General features: G+C 35.7%; 1 protein-coding gene across 4 annotated transcripts in view; it reads left to right on the forward strand.

The window, feature by feature from the left end:
* DIAPH2 (diaphanous related formin 2) overlaps positions 1-22,748 on the forward strand; it is a 243,189-nt gene that overhangs the window by 61,431 nt on the left and 159,010 nt on the right. For all 4 annotated transcript variants that reach the window (XM_080366036.1, XM_080366037.1, XM_080366038.1 and 1 more), the window contains 2 exons: positions 20,198-20,299; positions 21,695-21,789. In XM_080366036.1, coding sequence (XP_080222162.1) covers positions 20,198-20,299; positions 21,695-21,789 — 197 coding nt within the window. The remainder of the gene's footprint in view (positions 1-20,197; positions 20,300-21,694; positions 21,790-22,748) is intronic.

The following is a 22,748-nucleotide window of genomic DNA, read 5'->3' on the forward strand; positions in this document are numbered from 1 at the left end:
GATCCAACTGATCAGAGAAAATGCCTCTTGTCCTTGTGAGACTACTTATGTGATCTTAAGTCATTATTTTCTGTTAATATGCAGTAAAATCATGAGGTACATTGTCAACTAAGAATGCATTGTTGATGTCTTTAGATGATCCCACTATCAAAATTCTAGAAATAAAAAAAAAAGTATGCATTATTGATCAAATACATAATAGTAATTTTTTAGTGAGGGAAATATTGTAACAAAGTCGAACAACAATTTCTGTTTAGCATATTAATCTCTGGAATTAATTTAGTATATAAATCTCCAGAAGCTTGGTCTACTGTTTTTTGACCAGGCTGGGGGTGTGTACCTTTGTATTTCTGTAGAATGCCTTTAAAAAAAAAAAACAAACCAAACAAACAACCATCAACTAAAATCAAGTGTTTAAAACATTACTGTTCTTGGCAAGAACTTCCTAAGTAGTAAATATTTGAAATCATTTAAGCAGATCATATTATTTTGTGTAAGTAGAGCATTCTTTTCCTCAGTTTTGCTTCTGTCCCATAACTGACAGCAAATTTTATCTTGTCTACCAGTGTAAGGGAAAAAACCACCATCAGCAGCAGTGTGATGTCTGCTGTGAATTGTGGATTATGTTTTCAAAAACTCCCTATGTTGGCATTTAATGTTTTCAATATTAAATACACATGTAATTGTATGATGAAGTGTCTTCTAGCAGGTGAAAGTAAAGGATTAAAATGTTATGGCTCTATAGGCGAGTTGTGATACATCATGTGCTTGGGGCTTCAGATACATTGAGTATTGTCACAGTATTGCAAAGTTATCAGGCCTGCTGCTATCAAAATCACTCTTTGCAGTTTGATTGATGGTCTAATTGCTAAACACTACCAAGCAAGTTAATGCCTTCTCCCTAAAGGATCATGTTAATTTCTGTCTCTTGTAATTTAGGTTGTGTATTTTGCCAGTCAAGAATGATAGTGGTGCTCTGAAGAAATTAATTATGTGTACAGTAGATCTGTAAAGGTAGTAATTAGTACATAATAGTCTGTAACTACTGGGATTGTTCCAGTACAGAATTCATTATCCATCCAACTTACCTCAAGAGAAAGCTTCTCGATCAGGTTCTGTTGATTCTTTATGATTAGACTTTTAAACTACAATTCAACAATCATTTTGATATGCTTTCAAAACTGAAGCAAGGTTTTAATACCTGAAGTGTGTTTTTCACTTTATGGGAGTCGGAGTGAAAAAGGACAAGAGAAAATAACAAACTTGCATGTAGGCTATAATTGAACAAAATAGTCAGATTTTTGTTTTCTATGTATAATGTAGTAATATGTGCATACTATAAAATATATTAAATCGTTTATTTCATTACGATTTTGTTTTAGTAATGACAATATGAAAACTTAGGAGGTTTTCCAGTCTTACCTTTGATATCTTTCTTTCTGAACAACTTTTAGGACTCAGCACTCAGCTTAGTTTTAAAATATTAGTAATCATGAAAAAATAGTAGAATGTTTAATTTGTTCATGTTTTGGGTCAGTGCCAGGATTTTGGTATCTAAACTTGTTTTGTTGGTTGAGGAGGAAGAGGGTTGAAACAGGCAATTTAAAGTAGTAGGAAAATGTTGTTGGAAAAATCTAAGAGCATACCAAACCTACAAAAAAACCCTGAAGAGCAGTGCAGGGAGACAGCATGACTTCTGAGGAAGACAGAACATATGACGTGATAAGGCTAAGAAAAAGGTGGTGTTTAAACAACACTGCAGTGATGATACCAACAGCCTCTTTTGTCAACATTCTTAATAATGCTTTTTTTGAAGATGATAAATAGTTTCTTTTTTAGGCTGTAAAGGCTGGACTGTGCAGTTCAGAAAACTGTACTTACGCACAAGTGTAAGCAGGTAAGTGTTTACCCAAATGAGTTTATTGTAAACATTATAAGGTAAATGTTCTTTTTAAATTCGCTGGAAATAGTGAAGGGACTGGCTCTAAAAATAGGTGAAGGTGGAATACTAGCTGGTACTATACATAGGCAGTATGATAGATGTATGCAGGTGTTGCACTCAATGTTTTCATGAACAAAAAGTATACAAACGATATATGGAGGCTTCAACAATTATTTGTACTTTGTTAATGTGTTAAGTCTAATAAAAATACAACACTATTACTCCAGTTATGTTGAAACTTACATTCAGACATAGACTTCTTATCATGCACCCCTGTTTTTTTCTGATGGTATGCTCACCCATCCTATGTCCTTATGAAAAGTGAAGGTCAAATGGTCTTGTAACAAGTCATCAGCATCTTGAGTTCTTCATCACAAGTTGTATGAGTTGTATGAGATTTTTCTCCTTTTAAGTATGCTTGGGGTTTTTCTAGCTTGCTGGTAAAATACTATTTAAAAGATACTGGCAATTTTTTTTCTGCTAGTATATTATTGACTAGTGTCTTCCGTTTGCATTTGTTGATTGGTGTAGTTTATCAAGACTTCTTTCAGTTCTCATAAAATTTCTGTACATTATTTTTCTCTACCTTAAAGTGTTTTGATGATTATCTATTAATTCAAGTGAATTATTAAATCTTGAGCTGTGATAGTATTTTGATTGCCACTAACTCCCTGTGAATACATGGCAATTGAGGTCTAAACGTCAGCTTTCTTGGAGTAGTGAATTAAAGGCCAGAATGTAGGTGGGCTGCTGTTCCCACCCACTTTAGCTTTTATTTTCCCTTGGTTGCAGCATCAACAAGAACTCCTTACTATACCTTCAATTAATATTTTCCATAATTAGAAAGGATGCCAGAAAATTTGCACAACTAGACTACTTTCAGTATTTGAAATTATTCTTCCACAAAATATGAACTTCTGTAGTTCAGCAGTATGAAAGACATGACTCTGTTTTTTGATTTGTGTGTTGAACAAATTGGATATTATAAACTAGGAAGGTGCGATTTCCTGAGTATATTTTTTTTATTGGGCTTTAATTAAAACAACCCTTCACTTCTGAACACATTTTGTTGACGTAATTATCATGTTAGTTCTGTAATACCTATGTGCAAGTAAATTGTGCAGTCTTACTTGTTAACATCATGCAGATGATGTTCTTACGTTCATCTGTGGGATACCCACGTGCAGTCTTTAGGAAGTTTTCTTTGAGGCCCTATTGCTGCAATTTGTTGAGCCATTAAATGTTCGCAGTAGTTTCTGTCATTTGAACCTTAACTGTACCTGCTAATTTCAATTGTGCAAGGTACCTTTATGCAAGAAGGGAACATAGAACTGACTACCAAATTACTTAGTTAGGAAGAGTGTATTAAAGCTATGTCTGTTGTGTTCTATTTTTGATATAAAGCAGGCTGATTTTTTTATCTTCTGAAGAAAATAGTGTGTAATTTTTTTTTCCTTTGTGAAACCACCATTTCCTGCAGGATAGTGTGTTATTTTGCAGGGTTTTTTTGAATTTCTAGACTAACTTAGATTCCTTCTATTTACACCTCTGCCCAGATATTGAGAGAGACAGACAGACAGGCTAGTTTCAGTGTAGTAGATGTCAGTAGATATTGTTGATTCACTTGATTTTATTTTTTTTCTCCTTCCCCTTGCTCCCCTATTTAACAGGCATATCTTTCTGATGTGAATTTTAATGTTTTTTTTAAATCCCCTCTGTGACCAGTGAGTCTATGATAAGAATGAATGCTTTAGCTTCAACCATTCTCACTGAAGGAATTGTTTGCATTCCTTAAGTGCAGTTTTCAAGTTCTTATTCTTCTATCAGTCATATAATATTTTAAGATTGATTCTACTTCTGTGCAGTGTTCCTCTGTGAATATTACAAAGCTTATATTCACTGTTATTGTTGACTGACAAACGACAATATGAAATATGCATCATTCTTTATCAGCCTTTTTTACTGGGGAGAAAAAAAGTTCTGTTTATCTCTTCAGCTGTTTCTTAAAGAGATAAGTATCAGCTAAAGAATAAGGTTGGTGCATCATCAAACTTGAAGGAAAACTGTTTACATTCATTTACATTTCATATTATAAAGAAGAGGAAAAGAGATTAGTACTTTTAAAAAATGGATCTGAATTTGATGTGCTAAGAAGCCCAGACCACATTCAGCAAAGAGCTTAAACTTTTACAAACTTTTAATGGACTCAGTTTTGGCCAACGTTCCTTTAACACAGCTGTATTTGTCGGTGAGAGACCACATGCTTCAGTTTTATACAGGAATCTCTAGCATTAAGCACAGTCATGTTGTACTGGCTCAACTATATGCGTTGCTTTGTTGAAATAAAAAGAAAAAATCCCACAGACTCATAATGTATTTGTTTCTGGATTGCAAACTGCAGGTGGCTCCCTTGGTCTTCTGATTAATTCAGGATGTGTATGTTTGCTTTCCCTCCTTGCCCTCTCCTTTTCAGAAGTATATGAATCTAAACCCAAGGAAGGTACTGCTTCACAGTGTGGGGTCACCAAATGTTTCTGTGTCTTACAGGAATTTCATTTAGTTAGATTGCATGCTTAGATAATCTGTCTTTGTATCTGTTTCAGATAGAAGTGAAGCAGGCTCATTTGTTTTCATCTTTCATTGAATTTGAAATATTTCTTTTTCAACAACAGAATAAATGCAAGTACCATAAAGAAGAAAGAGTTACTAGTTTGCCATTTTTCATCTTTTTCTTTTCTTCTCTACCAGACTTGTCCAGTAGTGAAACTGTCAAACCTTGGAATGGAAAAAGCTTTAGATTGTTTAAATAAGCTTATGCCTGAAATTATTAACACTTAGCATAGATTTACATTTTTGCGTCTCTGTATTTTTATATGCATCTTTTTTGTTTCTTAAATAATCTTGGAATTATTTACCAACAATCATAGTTAATGTATAAGAATATATTTCTGGAGGGGAAAAAAGATTTGTATAGAAAGAGCAATGAAATAGAAGCTTTTCTGCCGAGAAGTGTCAGGGGTAATTTGTACCAGATAACTAGACCCAGTCTTGCTATGTTTGAAGTATCAAGAGAAAAAAGGAGGGAAAAAGGTGCATGTGTTCTCTATAGTTGGTTTTGCATCAGGTACTAAAGCTTATCTGCAGAAGTTGACTTCTTAATAGTTATGCTTGGTAAATAAACTTTCAGTAGTTACACAGAGAAGCATGGTTTCCAAACTGAGCTTAGGAATGATGCATGTAGTTTTGCCGCAGCTGGGATACTGTTCAGGAGGATCACAAATGAAGCCTCTCAAGAATTACTTGTACGTATGTTCCTGTGTAAGTTTTGTTCTGTGAAGAAGCCACTGTGCAAGTGGTAGCTGTTAGATAGCACTTGCTCCTGTTGAACAGGGTGTGTGTCTTACTTCAAGAGCATCGGTACCCATTTCATTCATCCTAGCACAAAAAAACTAAAATGAGCATAGCATTCTGAAGGGGCCAAAACAAACAAAAGCTTCCAATTAGGAGGCAATAACTGTAAATTTTGGTTCTTTGTGTTTTATTTCAAATAGAGTTTTAACACACCTTTCAGTAAGTTAGAAGATTCATTGTCTTTGTGGAATTTGCAACATAGATTCACAAAATATGTATTTTATTTTGAAAAAAACATACTATGTAAAACAGATGTTATGTTGGTATGACCTACTAGTAATTATACTAATTTGCTAGAAGTAGATCAGAAGATGAATATTCACCCCAAAATTTGTATTTAAAAAACACTGTAACAGTGTTTTACTGGCTTGACATGGGAGTGCCTGACAGTTCTGTGTTGATTGTAATTAACATTAATTCGTATGAGAAAACACAATGCTGTATGATGAAATGTACAGGTAAGCATTGTCGTAAATATTGCTCCGAACAAGTGAAGTTTTTCTTTTCATAAATGACTTCACTAATACTAATATTTTGACCACAGGTTTTGTTTGTGGTGGACTGAGGTGAGGGAAACACTGATATTTTGTGAAGACTTTCTCTTGAAACATACAGGAAATTTGAAATATACATTTAGGTTATTTTCAGTTTGGGACTATAAATTTTTTTTCATCGTGTGATAGTGAATGAAGACTGTTCCAGATAAAAAGTATCTGTTTAGGCTTTCTTAGAAGTTAGGCTCAGTCTCAGTTGTGTTATGTTTTGTGTATTGTCTTGCTTTCCTGCAGAAACTAATATAAATAATGCTTTCAGAATGATCATGCCATAGGGTTGAACAGATAGAGGAACTTAGCTGGAGATCCCGGGCTGTAATACACTTATGTCTCTTTTATGACTGTGCTTTTAAAGGCTTTGTAGTATATTCATAAGGGGAAAAATTAATGAGGGACAGGTGAGAGAGATTCAGTTTTCTTAGATCTCCTATTTGTTATTCCTGGAGCTTGCTTTCTTAACATGTGCAGTAGTTAAATATAGTATTTTTTCAGAGCATTGGTGTTGTATCAGAAGGATTTGGATTGAGTAGTTCTGGTCTTGGTTAGCATTACATAAAGAACGGCAATAATTGCAGCTTCAGAAAATCAAGTACAAGTAGTCTGTATGTGAATGAAATTGTATTCAGATTAAGACACAGATGGGAAATAGCTCAAGGTCTGGGATATTTAGAAGTTGCTAGCTTTTGCATTGGTTGCTTTAATGTATATCACCATGTATTCCACACAGTTCCTATAAACATCATGTTCATGTTCAAAATCAGCATCTTGCCTTTTCAGAATCCAGGTCAGTTGCTCAGAGGTGGAGGTGATTCCTTCCATTTTAGTTTAATTAGCACTTCTTAACCCTTTTGAAATGTCACTAGGACAGGTTAGTCTTCCCCACTGGAGACCTGAGGAGGAAGGACACAAAATAAGAAACCCTGCTAGTTACTTCCTGACTGTATTACCTCTACAGAGAGATGGTGATTATCTGTCTTTATTTAGTGCCAAGCATGAAACTGAGATTGTAGAGTATGTCACGTATGTATACACTAGCTGTAAGACCACCATTTGATAAAGAAATGAGTGGAACTGGAAGAATTAATACAGAAACCCCCGCTGCTCAGCTTTACCACAAGTTTAAATTTGTTTGTTTTTTGTCAAAAAGCTTCAGCAGTAGCATTTAAGGCAGGCTATTTCCTTTTTTTTTTTTTTTTTCCTGAAGTGTGATATATTTACTACCATAGTTATTCCATTTAAGTGAAGCATGATAGTTCTGCTGCTGGAGTAATTTTAGGTATTCATCGGTATTCCTTCAGTAAATTTTGGGAACTGTTTGCTAATATAAAATTAATAAATTAAACCTCTTATTATTTCATTCATAAAAATCTGATTGTGGAAATTATAAGGACTGGTTTGCAGACAGTGTAGTTGGTGTTGGGGTTGTGGAGAACTTGTAGAGCAGTGTTTTGTGTTAGAGGCCTGGAAGGAAAAATACTGGAGTGTGAAACAGCTATGTATTGCCTTAAAAGGTCTCTTGTATGTGTTTTTAATGATGTTGGGACTGAGCTGTCTTAGTTATAATGTCTTAAATTTTAGGTGGTTGCTTACAGAATTCATGTATGTATTTGTTAGACCCAATTTCTCAGAATTTAAAAATTAAGATCTTGCAGAGAAGAGGTGGAATTGTCAGTTCTGGCTATAAAAAGAAGTAAAGGGGAGGTAAACTCAAACTCATGCTTTAGTGTTTTTCCTACATCGGTTGTTTCAGAGGTCCCCGTTGGGAAAGGGTACAGATCACTGCTTGTCACACGTGGACAAATGTGTACATACGTATATTCAAGAAGTTTGGAATTCCAGCCTAGTGTGATAACTCTGTTATTAGGTAGTAGATTCTGTACCTACGATATGGCTTGTTTTTCTAAGGGAAATAGAACTTTTGTTTGTTAGCAGCTCTATAAAATACAGCAGAGGAAGAGAAGCAGTTTTGTATTCTGAAATGTCTATTTCAGTCTCAGTGATGCAGTGCTCAAATAAACTATAGCACATATAACGAGCAGTGGAGGACAGAGACACATGTAGTAGGTACACCAGGGAAAGTGTTTCTGTACAAAGACTAATTAGCATGAAATATGAATACATTCATGAAGTAGTCTTGATCTATAATGCTTTTACAGAGAGTATTTTTTCTATGAATTTGACGCAAAAGAAATTCAGAAGTTGAACTGAAAAAAGAATCTGTGTTGAACTGAAAAGAAGTGGGTTTTGTTTGTTTTTAAACAAATATAAATATGTATTCCTAGAATAAAACACGTTCTGTATGAATAAGTAAAAAGATCAAGACTAAACAGAAAGCTTTCTCTAATGTCAAAACAAAAAAAAAAATCCTCCTTTATTCTTCTTCAAGTATTTTTTTCCATCTTTGTTTTTAGCAAGGGAATTTTAGTCAGATACTGGAAAAATCTATTTAATTTGGAGTTAGTTACTCAGAACATGATTAAATAGACCATTCCACAGATTTGACAGTCATTTTTTTGTTAAATGAACTGTTAAGATTATCTGTTGTGGAAATTTTTGTCAAGTATGGCTTATCTTTCTTGTGTATAACTTCATGTATGTACATAATACACTGATAATGAGTTGGAGGTCAATCACTTGTCAGTTCTTGGTCTGTGTTCTCTAATTTTGTGCATGGTGGTTTTTAAATAATGTCTTAAGCTTTCTGATGTGTTATTTGCAGCTGTAGCTATATTTTTGGGAAACTTTCTCAATACTGGTAAAGGAAGCTCTTTATCTAGCTACTAGTAGAAGGCTGAGCATTGTAATGCAGGTTCTTCAGCTGAAGTAAAGCATAAATTTGTGACCCAAGGGAAGGTGGGAGAAAAAAAAAATGTGTCTAGAGGAAAGGATCAAAAACAGATCAGCTACTTAGCAGGGAAGTTTGTGCTGACTTAAATACACTCTGCACTGATATTTTAACATCCTGAAAGCTTCCAGCAGAGTTTCAGAAATAACAGTGCATTTGTTTAAATAAACAAAACCCCACTGTAAACAAAGCTGTAGTTATAAGCTAAATTTATAGTCTTACTTGTAAAATAATTATTTTAAGTCTGTATTAGAGATGTTTCCTCTATCTTTTGTCAGACCCATAGCTAGTTCATGCTACATCCTAAATATACTTTTGCACAAATTTCTCTGAGATGAAACACAATGTGGCTTTTTTTCTGTGCAAGGGTAGATTGAGAAAATGCTCCCCTTTCCATGCCTGTTGGTTTTATGTGCAAAGCTGATATTTCTTCCATTATTGCGGACAAAAAAAAAATAAAAATTCCTCATCTGCTTTTGAGATTACAACTTTTATCTGATGGATAGTAGTTTCAACTGTAATGCTATTAGGAGATGCTTTGAACAGAATATCTGTCATTGCAAGACTTTCTGCCATATATACATAGAGTAAGGATAGATATGTTATCTAAATGAATAAAGGTTCTTTGGAGGAAGATATATTAAAAAGCTATCTAAAGGATTAAAAGTTAACAATCATGCTATTAAGTTTCTGAATTCATTGAGAAATTGAAAATACTAGGTACATAGACATTAACACAGATAAAAAAACTGGTAATTTCGTTGAGTTGTTGAATTACTTGTTAGCGTTCTCTAAAGGATGTAAATGTGAAAATAGCATTTCGTATGTTCTGTAGGTGTTGTGTCTTGTGCAGTTGTAAGAAGCTGAAACTTCTCTGAAACTTCATTCTTTCAGAAAAACATAATTTCTTTTTCTGTTCTGTAAGGTGGAATATAATTATTTTAGAATACTATTACAGAATACTTTCCCCAATATGAAGAGGCAGATGAGTAAGAAACTTACTGTCTAAAGCCTTTCTGAAAGCAAAAAGTCCACATGGTAAACTGGCTGATTTTTGTAAGTCAGCGTGGAATTATATCTAAGTTGCATATTCGGAAAGGCAGTAGATATGAAATAAGTTTTGAGGTTTTCCCTTTGACATTTTTTGTTCTTGCGGTTAAGACATTTGGATCATTGGCACTTAGATGCTGCCTTCTTAATGAATCATTTTTTGCCAGATTTTGCTTACATTGGTAGTATAACAGTAAGCAGAGCATAGGTTACATGTGCTAAATTGAGAATATACTGTGGATTCTGTATGTGTAGATACTTAAAGTGTGCTGAGGCAAATAGTGAAACCTGATGATGTTTATAAAGGTGAGAGACTGGTAGCTGTGTGTTTCTGGACTATTTTTAGTCTGCTACAATGTAAGCTGCTTAATTTAGTACTCTGATAGGTCTCCTAAGACTAATCCTGTAATGTGGAAGTAATTTATCTTTTACCTCTTGAAGACAGATAATCATTGCGCAGGTATTCAGTGAGCACCTGGGTGTTTTGAACACATTCTGACATACTTGGACCCTAAGAAAGCTTTTTCAAGGGAAATCTGTTAGAAGGTAGTAATAATGGATACAGCCATATGGGGTTACCTTAAAGCTGGTTGAGCCCTGTATTTTGTCTTCAGAAGGTGACTGAGAGCAGATGATTAGGAAAAAGAGTAAATACATGTTAATTAATATATATTAAATGTCTGTCTCTTTATATACGTAGACAGAATAAACTAAATAGTGATACTTCCCAGCCTTCAACACTTGACAGTTTTTTCTGAGCCAGAGGTCACATCTTCATGCATAGTGAGGTCTTCATTGTGTTTTGTCTTCAGCGAACTCAGATTCTGTAGCGTTCATAACCTGTGACATTGACATTCTCTGTATCTGAAACAAATGTGTAGTTTACCAGTATTTCAATCCTACTGTTTGCTGGTCTTTCTTGTTTGTTGCCTTCTCTTTCTGTCATTGCAAGTCTCAGAAGTACCTAATTTCTATTTACTTTCTCTGTGTTTTCAAAGACTGCAGAGGGGAAGACCAAAATACTATGTGATAAACAAAAGACAAACAGTAATGCATCATTGAATGATGGCCACTATCTAATAAGTATCAGTTGTTCTATCCCAGTTACTGGGAGGGGAACCTCATGGTTTTGGTTGTGTTAGTATGGAATCATCAAATATCTCAGTTACTGTTTGTTTTTCAGAGAGTTACATCAGTATGCCAGAAATGTTTCACTGTTACAGTATGTTGAAACTCTATTGGGATGACCTTAGTTAGAATGATGATTAGTCACAGTGATTGTGATGTGGAAAGTTGCAATATGTCTTCCCTGTGACAACGTATGGTGTGACAGTTCCTGTTCTCAACAAGTCACTGCCCTTTAATGTGTCTGGTTGCAACTTGTAAGTAATTCTAATTTGAAGTTTGCAATAGCCCGTATTGTTGCCACTGGCATGTAGTATTATTTTTGCCCGCATATGATCAGGTTGAAATGTATGCTTGTTATAGATTACATGCAACTAATTACATTTCTTTGATACCACCCACCACAAGGCCACAATTTCAAACATTTGTTTATGGGAGACTGATTTCTCAACATGTGATAAATAAGGATAAAAGTTGCTATTTGTATTTATTAGCTATCAAAGCTGTGATTAGCAGTCAACTTCACAGTGCAGTGCTTACTGGCTATAGAAATAAATGAAGTCTCTTAAGTCAGATAATTTCCCAATTGTTTTTAATATGATCTTTTCCCCCTGTAAAGTTATGCTTTGGACCTGATGAGTATGAAAGCATTCCTTTGAGTTCTGCTGGCTAAATAAAACAATAAAGCTGATGACCAATATTTTTTTTTTTTAATTCTGAGTTAATAGGTGGATAGAATTTTCTTTAATAAACATTACATTAAATTTCTTAAGTACTGAGTCAATGGACATGTAACTGTCTATTTCACTCTGTAGGTCAGTGTATAACCATGTTTAACACTTGACACTTAAAAACCTACAGTGTATCTTGAAATGGTAAACAAATTGAGGGGTTTGGGATTGAGAGGTGTACAAGTGAAACAATGTTTCATGCATGTTTGTTTAAAACCTTGATGGTAGAGAAACACTTCAAAAAGGGGGAGGGTCCTGGAATGTGCATTTGGAGATGTTTATTTTACATAATGTGTAAATATTTAGGCAGGTGCTTTTGATGTCAATTATCACAGTGAAAGAAGAAAATAAATAAATTTAGCACATCAGTTTTACTAAAATTTTAGTTTGCATTAAATGCCAGTATCTACTTGACTGTATAAAGGGATTTTTGGATCTTGGGATCTTTTTTTAGCTTTATTATTGCTAAAATTCCTTTGGAAAATGTCATTCCCCTAAGTGTCTCTGTTGGGAAACATGTGCTTTTTACAAGTCTAATTAAAAGGAACAAGAGCTGAACTATTCATTTAAAAGATTTTTATTTACTAGACTTTTCATAGTAATAACAGAAAATGAGTTTATTAGAATCTTGATAAAATGGGATAGCAATTTTTGGTGTTTTGTTTTACTTGGAGTTTTTTTTTTTATCTGGATGTTGGTACTTCCACTTTTGGAAGTTGTGTCGATATGAGGCGTGTCAGAATCTGGAAGATAATTATAGCTATCCTATCTCGTAATTCTGTGGTGACGATGGCCTGATATCAGAGCAAAAAATATAACTGGGACATTTGACTGTCTAAATTGGAAATACTATTATAAGCAGCATTTTTTTTTTACAGGCAAATGTCTTCTCTGACCCACATAAAAACTTCCTATATAACTTCTAAAATGAATTGACTGATCTCTTCAGTCCTTATCCAAGCACTAATATATAAGCAACAAAGACACCTAATGTTGCAGTGCCAGCAAAGCCCACCTAGGATAAGTATATCTTTGGAGAAAAACCCAGTGTGTTTGCGTTACGCGTTGCAGATGTTGAAGCAATAGCAATGGCAAAAGGAGAAACGGGGTGCACAATCCTGAGGTTTTCTTCCATATATTCATGGAGAGAATGTGAGAGAAGAGTTTGTGGAAAAGGCTAGTAGCTTTTATTCCAGCTTCTTACAGCACAGTTAAGTAGGCCTATTGAGGATATTATTTGTATAATCATTGTTTGGCTGCTGTTGTTTGTTTTTCTAACGTTCAGAAGGAACACTTGCATGGATTTCTGTGACCATCCATACGTGGTGAATTATTATTTTCTTACCATCTTTCAGCAAAAGTAACTTTTCTTTGTATGATCTTTAGCAGGCTAGATAGGGGGCAAAATCAGTTGTGGGGGAGGGAGGGGGGCTGGATGGATTTTTTTGTTTATTTAGTTTTTCTTTATGGCCCAGACATCTACTTGAAATCAAAGCTGTTGGTGGAAAGCTGAAAGCAACTGCAACAACTCTGCAACTTCATTGCACAAGTTCTTGATGCAGGTTTTCAAATTGTACTTGAAAATTAGGCTAATTAAAACCATTTCAGGGCAGTTTTTATGGAACAAGAACTATTTCATATAGGCATTAAATGTGGTGTATTTTAATTGTATTTTAAAAACAAATAATAGGAATATAGATCCCCTGCTATTTTTTTCAAAACTAATTTGTAAAACTAAGTTGAGATATTTATTTTTTTTCTTCCACAGAGCATAATCTGTTGGGTTGATGTCACTTCCTTCAGCTTGATTACATTAATTAGGCAAAAGACATACCAGATTGCAAGAGGTTCCATGTGGTTTTTTTTCTCCAGTCAGTTTTATTTTTTTTATCTTGAGAGCTGAAACTAAGATCCACTTTCGAATCAATTACTTGCTTCCTTTGTAATACATTTTTCTTTCTTTCTTTCTTTTTTTTTTTTTTTTTTTTTAAATGCTGTACCAGGTATTTAGCTCTTCTGATTGCAGAAAGGACAAAGTGACAGCAGGAGTGCTTAATTAATTTTACTTCAGGAACTGATGACTGAGTGATTTTAGGTGAACTGAAAAATGCCAGGTGGCATTGGGAATAAACATGAGATCACACAGCTGCTGACTTAATTGACAAGAGGGTGTGGTTAGCATCTGTTGCTGCTCTTGCATTTATCTCTAGATATTTGGGCAAATGGTTTGCTATTTGTCAAGGTTTAAGACTACATGACAGTGTGGAGGCTGTAAATGAATTTGGATACCAAATTATTTTAATCTTGGTTTATGCATTTCACAAATTGCATGACATGCATGTTCTGCAGGAGAGATGATGTGGTCCAGGAGAGAAAATGTACCTTTAGCTGTGTGAACTGTGGCATCTCCCAGTCTCCTGTCTGGGATCCTGTACTGGGCTTGCATGGCAAGGTTTTGGTAGCTGGGGGAGCTATAGGGGTGGCTTCTGTGAGAAGCTGCCAGAAGCTTCCCCCATGCCCGATGCAGCCCGTGGCAGCTGGCTCCGAGGTGGACACACCGCTGGCCAAGGCTGAGCCTTTTGTTGTGTTTTCTCTGCCCTGCGCAGCTGAAGGCAGAGACGGAGCAGCTTTGGGGGGCACCTGGCACCCAGCTGTGGTCAGCCCATCACAGATCCATTAGATATTCTATAGTTTAATTTGCTGTAGGACTGGATAGAAAATACCTCCTTGGTCACTAGTACATTTAGCTTGCACTGTTTTTTTCTGACGTTGCCATTGTCAGGGCCCTGCTCACTCAGGGTGATTTTGGACACATTTGCACTTCTTGATGACTAGCGGGTAATTTGTGCAGTTTGGCTGTCTTAATCCCTCAGGATGCAACACTTGCCAGAGTTCATTCTGCTGTCTGGAACTACAGGCAGCATCATTTCTGGGGTGCATCGGGAGGAGGGTGGCCAGCAGGTCGAGGGAGGTGACCCTGCCCTCTGCTCTGCCCTGGTGAGGCACATCTGGGGTGCTGGGTCCAGTGCTGGGCTCCCCAGTTCAGGAGAGACAGGGAGCTGCTGGGGAGGGGCCAGCGCGGGGCTATGAAGATGATGGGGGGACTGGAGCATCTCCCTGGTGAGGGAGGGCTGGGAGAGCTGGGTCTGTCCAGCCTGGAGAGGAGGCGGCTGAGGGGGGATCCCATCGTGTCTGCAAGTATCTTCAGGGCCAGTGCCAGGAGGACGGGGCCAGGCTCCTGTCAGTGGTGCCCAGCGACAGGACAAGGGGCAAAGGGCACAAACTGCAGCACAAGAAGTTCCTTCTGAAGATGAGGAAGAACTTCTTTACCTTGAAGGTGGCAGATCCTGGGACAGGCTGCCCAGAGAGGCTGTGCAGTCTCCTTCTCTGGGGACATTCACACCTGCCTGGACGTGACTCTGTGCAGCCTGCCCCAGGTGACCCTGCTTTAGCAGGGGGGGACTAGGTGATCTCCAGGGATCCCCCCCAACCCCAGCCATTCTGTCATTCTGTGATTTCATTTTTCTACCAAATTTTGTCAATGGGGTTTATTTTGAACTACTCAGTGTAATTAATAGTTTAAGCTGTTCAAGCATAGTGTTGTATGTATAGTTCACATCCCTTGCAACTATATGTACACTTAACTTTTTTTTCCCTGTACTCCTGTAATAGGAATAGATGTCCTTTCAGGTAAAGGAAATAGTAAAGCAATTACTACTTTTTGTAAATTTACTTTTGCTGCCAAATACTAGTAAATACAATTGGTAAGCCACATGCCAGATGGGAATAAGATGAAATTACTCGTTCTTTTTTCCATGACAATATAAGGGTGTTTGTGCACTGTGGGTAGACTTGATAGAAATTGGAGATTAAAGCTCAGGTTTCGGTAGGCTAACATTCACCTGAATCTCTGCTTTCTCCCCACTGGAATTCTATATACTCCTTTTTATCTCACATTAATTTTCATTCTCACCATATTCATGACTGACAGGTTTTAATGTTAGTTCTTTATTAAAATTAGTTGCTCTTTATTTAAAAAAAGGAAAGGAGGAATTTAATACAAACTGGATATTTTAGCTTGAAGTAAAGTGATTTAACAGCTCAGATACCACGAAATTATATAGTATGTATTTCTAAAAATTTTTCATGATGGCTTTTAATGCCATTCAGTAGCTAAACTAATGAACAGGTGTAGAATGGTACTTTTTGAGAGGCATGTCTGTTTACTTTTTTTGCTACAGAGGTACAAAAGTACCGATGGTAGAATTTTGTTCTTAATTATGTCTCTGAAGTATTTCACCATGTTTGTGTATGTTCTTTACCATAATTATTACTAGTGTTGTTTAATGTATCATTAAACTTACATAACATTTTCTTTAGTGTTGTCAGTCTTTCTTTAGACCCTAAATGGGTTTCAAGAGGTGCACTTTCAGTGGGATTAAATTTCCCAGCTGAAGGTAACACTGAAGGTACACACTTGAGCTGCACATGCGTCTCATAATGTTAGATGAACAGAAAACAATCCCTTGCAGCATGTTGCATCAGCTTTTTTCTTCCAACCCAGATAAACAAATTTCTTGTTACTAGCAAAATAGAACTCTAAATTAAAAGGGGCAAAAAAAAAAGAGAAGAGAAAAAGAAAAAATAGCTTACATCATGTTGGTGTTGTGATCTGTAGTTTATGGTCTTCAAAAAGACATCTGTGTATGCTAAAACCCTTTTCCCCTTTTGCTTTATCATACTGTGTCTCCTCTTTCTCTCTCCTGTTTGCTTGAGGTAAATTGTGAAGAAACATAAACCCAACCAGAATGTTCTATACATGTAACCAGTGTGAGATAATTATGCATTAGTGGCTATATTGTCATTTCAATTAATGTTAATTGTGTTTTTTTAAAAAAAATGTTTGCTGCTTACTTCTTCCCCACTGAATTGGGACATTTTTAAACAACCAAGAATATGATTTTCTTCATTTCTTTAAAACAGTGAAGAAACATGTATGTGTGCCTGAGTGTTTATGTGTATGTATATACGTATTCCAGACAATCCCTTTTTACACAAATTTATGTAGATTAGTATTTGGACATAGCTTTCTAGAAGAAAAAATATGTAAGGTGGAGGTTTAAAAATGGTTTGCATGAACACAGTAGATGTGCTTCACCATGGGTGTGATAATAGGCAATGCTAATCTGAAGTGCAAGGGGACAACCTGGCAGGTCCTTTTGGGTCTGAACTTTGCTGGTACAGCTTTCATGTGGTGACAAAATACTTGGGCTTCTCACTGAGAACGTGCGAAGGAGTTACTCATCACTTTGGTGAAGGGTGACTTGCTAGAGCACCTGGGCAGGATTCTGCCATTGTTCCAGGGCTGTTTATGCAGTGGAGGACTGACATAAACTTAATTAGTGAGTATGTTCTGGCAAGTAAAACGGGTGAGCCGTGATTTTGGAAGGCTGAATTTGGACTTGGCTATTTAAAGTGGGGAAAACTCTGATAATGTGTTCTGAAAGGAGAGAGGCAAATTTAAGCAGGGTACTTGAGGTGGATGGCTAACTCATGGAGTTGGGTAGGAGGTGGACCCTGTGGAATAAAGCTTCAGACTTAGAGAGCTGACCTGTTTGTTTTAGTGTTGTATTGTTTAACCAGCTGTTGTGGTCAGAACATGAGGAATTTTCTCTTCTGATACGCCTTTTTTCCTAAAATATGGCCATCTTTGTTACAGAAACCTGGGTATGACCGTCACTAGTTCTAGGTACTGTCTGTAAACTTGCCAGTTTGCAAAAAAGCTCGTTTTGAATGAAGATGTAAGCCAGTGCCATTATCAAAGTGCTCTAATGAATAATCAGAGTATTAAACTCCAAGATCTGTATGAAGTAATACAGACGCTTTAGCTTCCAGATTGATTTTTCATCTTGCTTTCTTTGAGCTACCCTATGTTGACTGCTATGAAATCCATTTTTTTTTCATTTCTTCCTCTGGTTCTGTGGCATCAAACAAAAAATGTGTCTCATCTTCAAACAGGCACTTATGAAGGGAGTACCTGAAAAGGACAAGGAGGTTGGTCAGCAGTAGCATATTGATTCTGAAATGTTTTAAGTAGCTTTTTGTTGATTTAATTATTTTCTTAAATTCTCTAATCCATGGTCCCTATCACTGTTGAGTCATTGTGAAGATGGACTAAGTGATCAGAGGGAGAGCACCACTAACAGAGGAGGGGGAAGAGCATGCCTTTTGATAGCTCACTGATGCTTAATGTAATCTCAAGCATGAGTCGAACTGTTGGAGAATGCTGGTGCTTTAATGTCTTTTCCTGCCTACAGGTCTTAGGTTGGTAAGATTGGTGTTGATGCTGTGTTGTGTGCAGTCACATAAGCATCAGGTTCTAGTACTTCTCCGTGTTTTCTGTGAAGTGGCGTAAAGCTAACTTAAGTCTTTGAAGTCTTTTAAGTTAGTGAAATACATGTTTTAAGTTGGGTTCATGTAATAACTTTGTCCTTTAACTCCTGCTCACAAAGGTTTCTCTCTCACTTGCTGTGTCTGATCAGGTGTACCTGAATTACCGATGCAGGACAAGTGTTACCTTTGTGAGGGTGACATCTGGTAAAAAAACCTTTTCTGATTCTCCTGTGTTCTTTTAGTATTTAATATTTTTGTTACCTCTGCAGTTTTGCAGGCCATGGGACTGAAAGGATTGCACACAGAAATGTGTGTGTATTCTCTTAGCTGGCTACAGGACAGGTTTGTCCTCAGTGTGCAACCATCATAACTGTGGTACCTGGCGTAGATTATGAGGGTGTGTGTGGTGTTCAGCACTTCAAACACCCATTCATAAATGGAAATACGGAGGGTTTAATTCTTAAGCAGTTGAAGTTTGGGATACGTCAGTCATCTTCTTGAATCATTTCTCTCACTTGTCTCAAAAGACACAAATCTAGGCTTTTCAGTAGTTTCTGTTCATATAACAGAAATCTTAATGTTTATTGTCATTTTGTGGGACAACTATTTTTTAACTCTTGGGTGTGGGTTTTTTTTTTTTTGTTTGTTTGTTTTGTTGAGCTTCTGGTTTAATTTCCTTGTTTAATTGAGAACAGTTAGTGCTAAGGGTGCAATAATATCATGGAGTGACACTTCAGGATTATAAATAGTAGTTTGTTAGTAGGTCGGTGTTGGTAGGAACTTTTACTGGTATCTGTGTGTTATCAAGCTGATATGTAGCTCTGTCCTTTTACAAATATAAAGCAAACTGGTCATGAAGTAGTTAGGCTTGTAGAATAATGGTAGGGAAAGGGGAGCCCAAGTGTTGCTTTGTTGTTGAATTATCTTTTCTGTTTAGCTTATTCTGCTTTAGGCTTTTTAGAGGTAGCTGGGGATGAGGGAACTATCTTGTACTAGCTTAGTTAACACTGGTATGAGAATGCCCAAGGTAAACTAATTATTCAAGTGGTATAAACCTAGTAGAATTATTTTACGCCAGGTGTTTTCCTAGTCGTAATGTGTATAAGGAGAAAAATAACTTATCTTTGTTTGGGTTGCTGGTTTGTTTTAGTTTGGGTTTTTTGTTTTGTTTTGTGTGGGTTTTTTTTTTAAGAGGATGATACTGAGGTATTGTTCTGTACACTGAGAATTAATATCACTTTTTAGGAAATACCTGTAATTAAACCTATGCTGATTAGTACGGCAAAAAGCAATGCTCAGACAAGAAAGGCATTCTTAGTCTGCTTAAAACTTCCTCCTTATTTGTCTTTTAAGATTTTCAGTCACTTTTGAATGACTTTAATTAAACTTAATGAACATTTGAAGTTAAGCATGTTAACTTTCTACTCTTTCAGTGCCAAATATCATATTTAAAAGGACATAAATCCTTGTTAATGGGTTTACTTAAATTAAACAGGAAAATTCTGTGGAAATTAAGTATGTTAATTTATGCAAAAATGTGCATATATTTTAAATATTTCAATACCATGTTCCTTTCTATATAATATTTAGCATTGAATATAAGGCTGGTGATCCTTGATAATAAAAAAACCATTCAGTTTTAAATATATGATATTTTCTTATTTGTTTTCACTCTTTACCAGTGACAATATAAATAATTACTAAAAACCTACCTTTGTGTAACGTGATAAATCTCATTTGATTTGTCTTACTGGTTTTGGATGAAGTTCAAATAGTATTTGAGTTACTCATATTTCAACAGAGGGCACTCACGTGCTTTGAGGTAACACCAAATCACTGTATTTTTAAAAGTGCTTGGAATAAACCGGAGCTGACGATAACAGGTTTTGTAGGTTAAAATGTATAAAATATAATTTGATAGTGCTTTGGAAAATTGGTCATTGATATGAATGTTTTCATTTCATGTTCCTCTTAATTTTATAAATTTGCTTGGTTTCTTTGGATATTTTACAGTACATTGATGCAGTTGGCTTGAATTGATTCTAATAGATGCATTATTATGGCTTTCTAGCTGAGTTGGTATTTGTCTGTTAAGATTGAACAGTTGTGTTAATGAGTCAGAATTTAATAAATACATTCTTTCCAGCTAAAAAGGCAGTAGAAGAATCAGAAGAAAAGAAAACAGTTCAGTCAAAGAAAAGGATTAAAGAACTAAGAATTTTGGATGGAAAAACTGCACAAAATTTATGTAAGTGGCATGAAACGCATTAGGTGAATATCTAATTGGCATGTACACACATGACTTCTTAAATGTTCTTTTTTGTTTGCATGTGCGAAATTCTTTTTGTAAAAACTGGCTAATGTGAACACAAGTCTGAAGTTCAGGAGTGTTTTACGTACATATGATTTGAAATCACTACAAATTGGCAAAACTAACATGGAAAAATGGTATAGACTTAAATGTTAATGAACTATATTTTTTTGTAACAAAAAGTTTTTTCTTCCATTAATTGCTTTAGACTGGAAGTATAATTAAATTATAATCACTGGTTCAGGGAAGGCACAGTGTAGGTAGGTTTTGTGGATTGGGGTTTAGAGACCGTTCCTAATTATTCTTTCTGGATAGAGCATTGGAGAAATAGAGCTTGATGGGGGTTAGACTTCTAAAGACGAAAATAGGGTAAGTTAGGTGGAAATACTACTACTATTAATTGGAAGGAAAAGAGACGCACTTTTTAATTTTTTTTAACTTCCTGCTTCTCTGATTATGGAGGGAAATCAATCATTAAGAGTAGTAGATTTTCTTATTTGAATTAGGAATACCATAAAATGTCACTACTCCAACTGTGCCTGTGGCAAATGAAGTATGTAAGACAAAATCTGTGCATTGTTTATTACCACATGCATGAGCACATTTTCTTAAGCAGAAAATCAACTATGACATAAGTGATATAAAGCTTCAAGTTTTGAAAATATGGATGCAGGAAAATCAGCATTAGTAGTTAGGTTGAATATACAGCACTTGATTATAAGCGTTAATACATCTGTGTTAGGGATACTTTGTAATTTATTGAATGGGGCGCTGTCGAGACATTATGAGATCAAATTGCTATGAGAATTCCATTTTGAAGGGTATACAATATGCATTGTCTCTTGTATAAGTTTAGTTACACTAAAAAGTGATAGAGTTAGGGGTTTGGGTTTCTTTCTTTTTTTTTCTTTTTTCTGGAATATCATGTAAATATAATTTATCCCATTGTAAATGCAGTACAGCTATTAATACATGGCTATGAAAGCAAAAAATAATAGATGAAATCTTTCTAGCGGGTAAGTCATTCTTAGTAATGCAGATGTTGCAGTTCATAAAAACAGGGCTTTATTGCTAGAGGTGAGTAAAACTGCTAGGGAGCAACTAAGGATGATTAAAACAGGTAAAAATGTTGTTATACTTTCATTTCTTAGAAATGAAATTGATTATAAGTCAAACTGCAATTGTGTGCCTCATCTAGCATTTATTTTATATAGAAAACATTAATTATGAATCATCTTTATTTGTATCAAGATGATTTTTTCATTTGCTTGAAGTTGATGCCTTATATAAATATTCTTGGTTTTGTTGATTCGATTTCTTTCTGAATTTCAGCAATATTTTTGGGTTCTTTTCGTTTGCCTTACGAAGAAATAAAGAATATCATTTTAGAGGTTGATGAAGAGAAGCTGAGTGAATCCTTGATTCAGGTATGTGAAAATATCTCTGGTTTTGTTCATAGCTTGTTTTCCACAGAAAAATTCTGTAAAGGTGTAAGATTTCAAGAGTATGAATCGTGTAGAGTTTCCAGGGTAATAGCTACAATTGTAACAAGTGTGTATTGTTTTATTTCACCTCTACTTTTGAATGTGGTCGTGTATAGCAGTAAAAGTGTCTTTAAAAGACACTATTAAAAAATGACTTCTGAATCTCTGACTTTATGAAGTTTCCCTTTCAAAAGCAAAAACTCTGGTAATTCAAGCTTTTCAGTTTCAAAGACAAGCACTTACCAGGTTTAGGCTGGTGGGTAATGAAGTTGCGTCAGGCTTTTTGTGGTGACAACTCTGCTTGTCACTAGTGGTAGATGAAACTACCTGAATGTTTCAGGATACTGCTACAAAACCCAGAAACCCTTTGTAAATCAAACCTACTCTCAGGCTGGTTTGGTCTTATTTTGAGTCCAAAATCTCTCAGCTGGAGAGAGTGAAGTATGGATTACAGCTGCTTTACATCCCTCTCTTGATTTCCTCATAGTAGAAGAGCAAGTGTGTGTGCTGCCCCTCACAGTCTCTAGGGAGTGACACAGTGCAACAGAGAAACATGTAAACCTGAAATGGTTTACAGGTGTAGCACGCCAATGATACTGGTATCGAATTGGTTTAGTTTAGTATCATACACCGGTTCAGATTTTAACTAATATACTAGGCCTCGGTTTATCCTTTTGTCCTTCCTTGTCTCCAGCTTGCACCCCTGTCCCATTCCCCACAAGTCTTTCTAAAAAATTTGGGTTTCCTTTCCTGGACCTGGAAAATGGTCGTTCCAGGGACACAAGGCTAAACTGAGTTGCCTGGTCTTTTCACAGTTAATTATGTAATTCACAACTTCACATTTTAACAGGAACATGGTTTAATAAAGCTAGTGTGTTGCAAAAAGCACGGTGTAAATGGGA

This window comes from Falco punctatus, assembly GCF_963210335.1.
Source record: "Falco punctatus genome assembly, chromosome: 15".
Lineage (NCBI taxonomy): Eukaryota > Metazoa > Chordata > Aves > Falconiformes > Falconidae > Falco > Falco punctatus.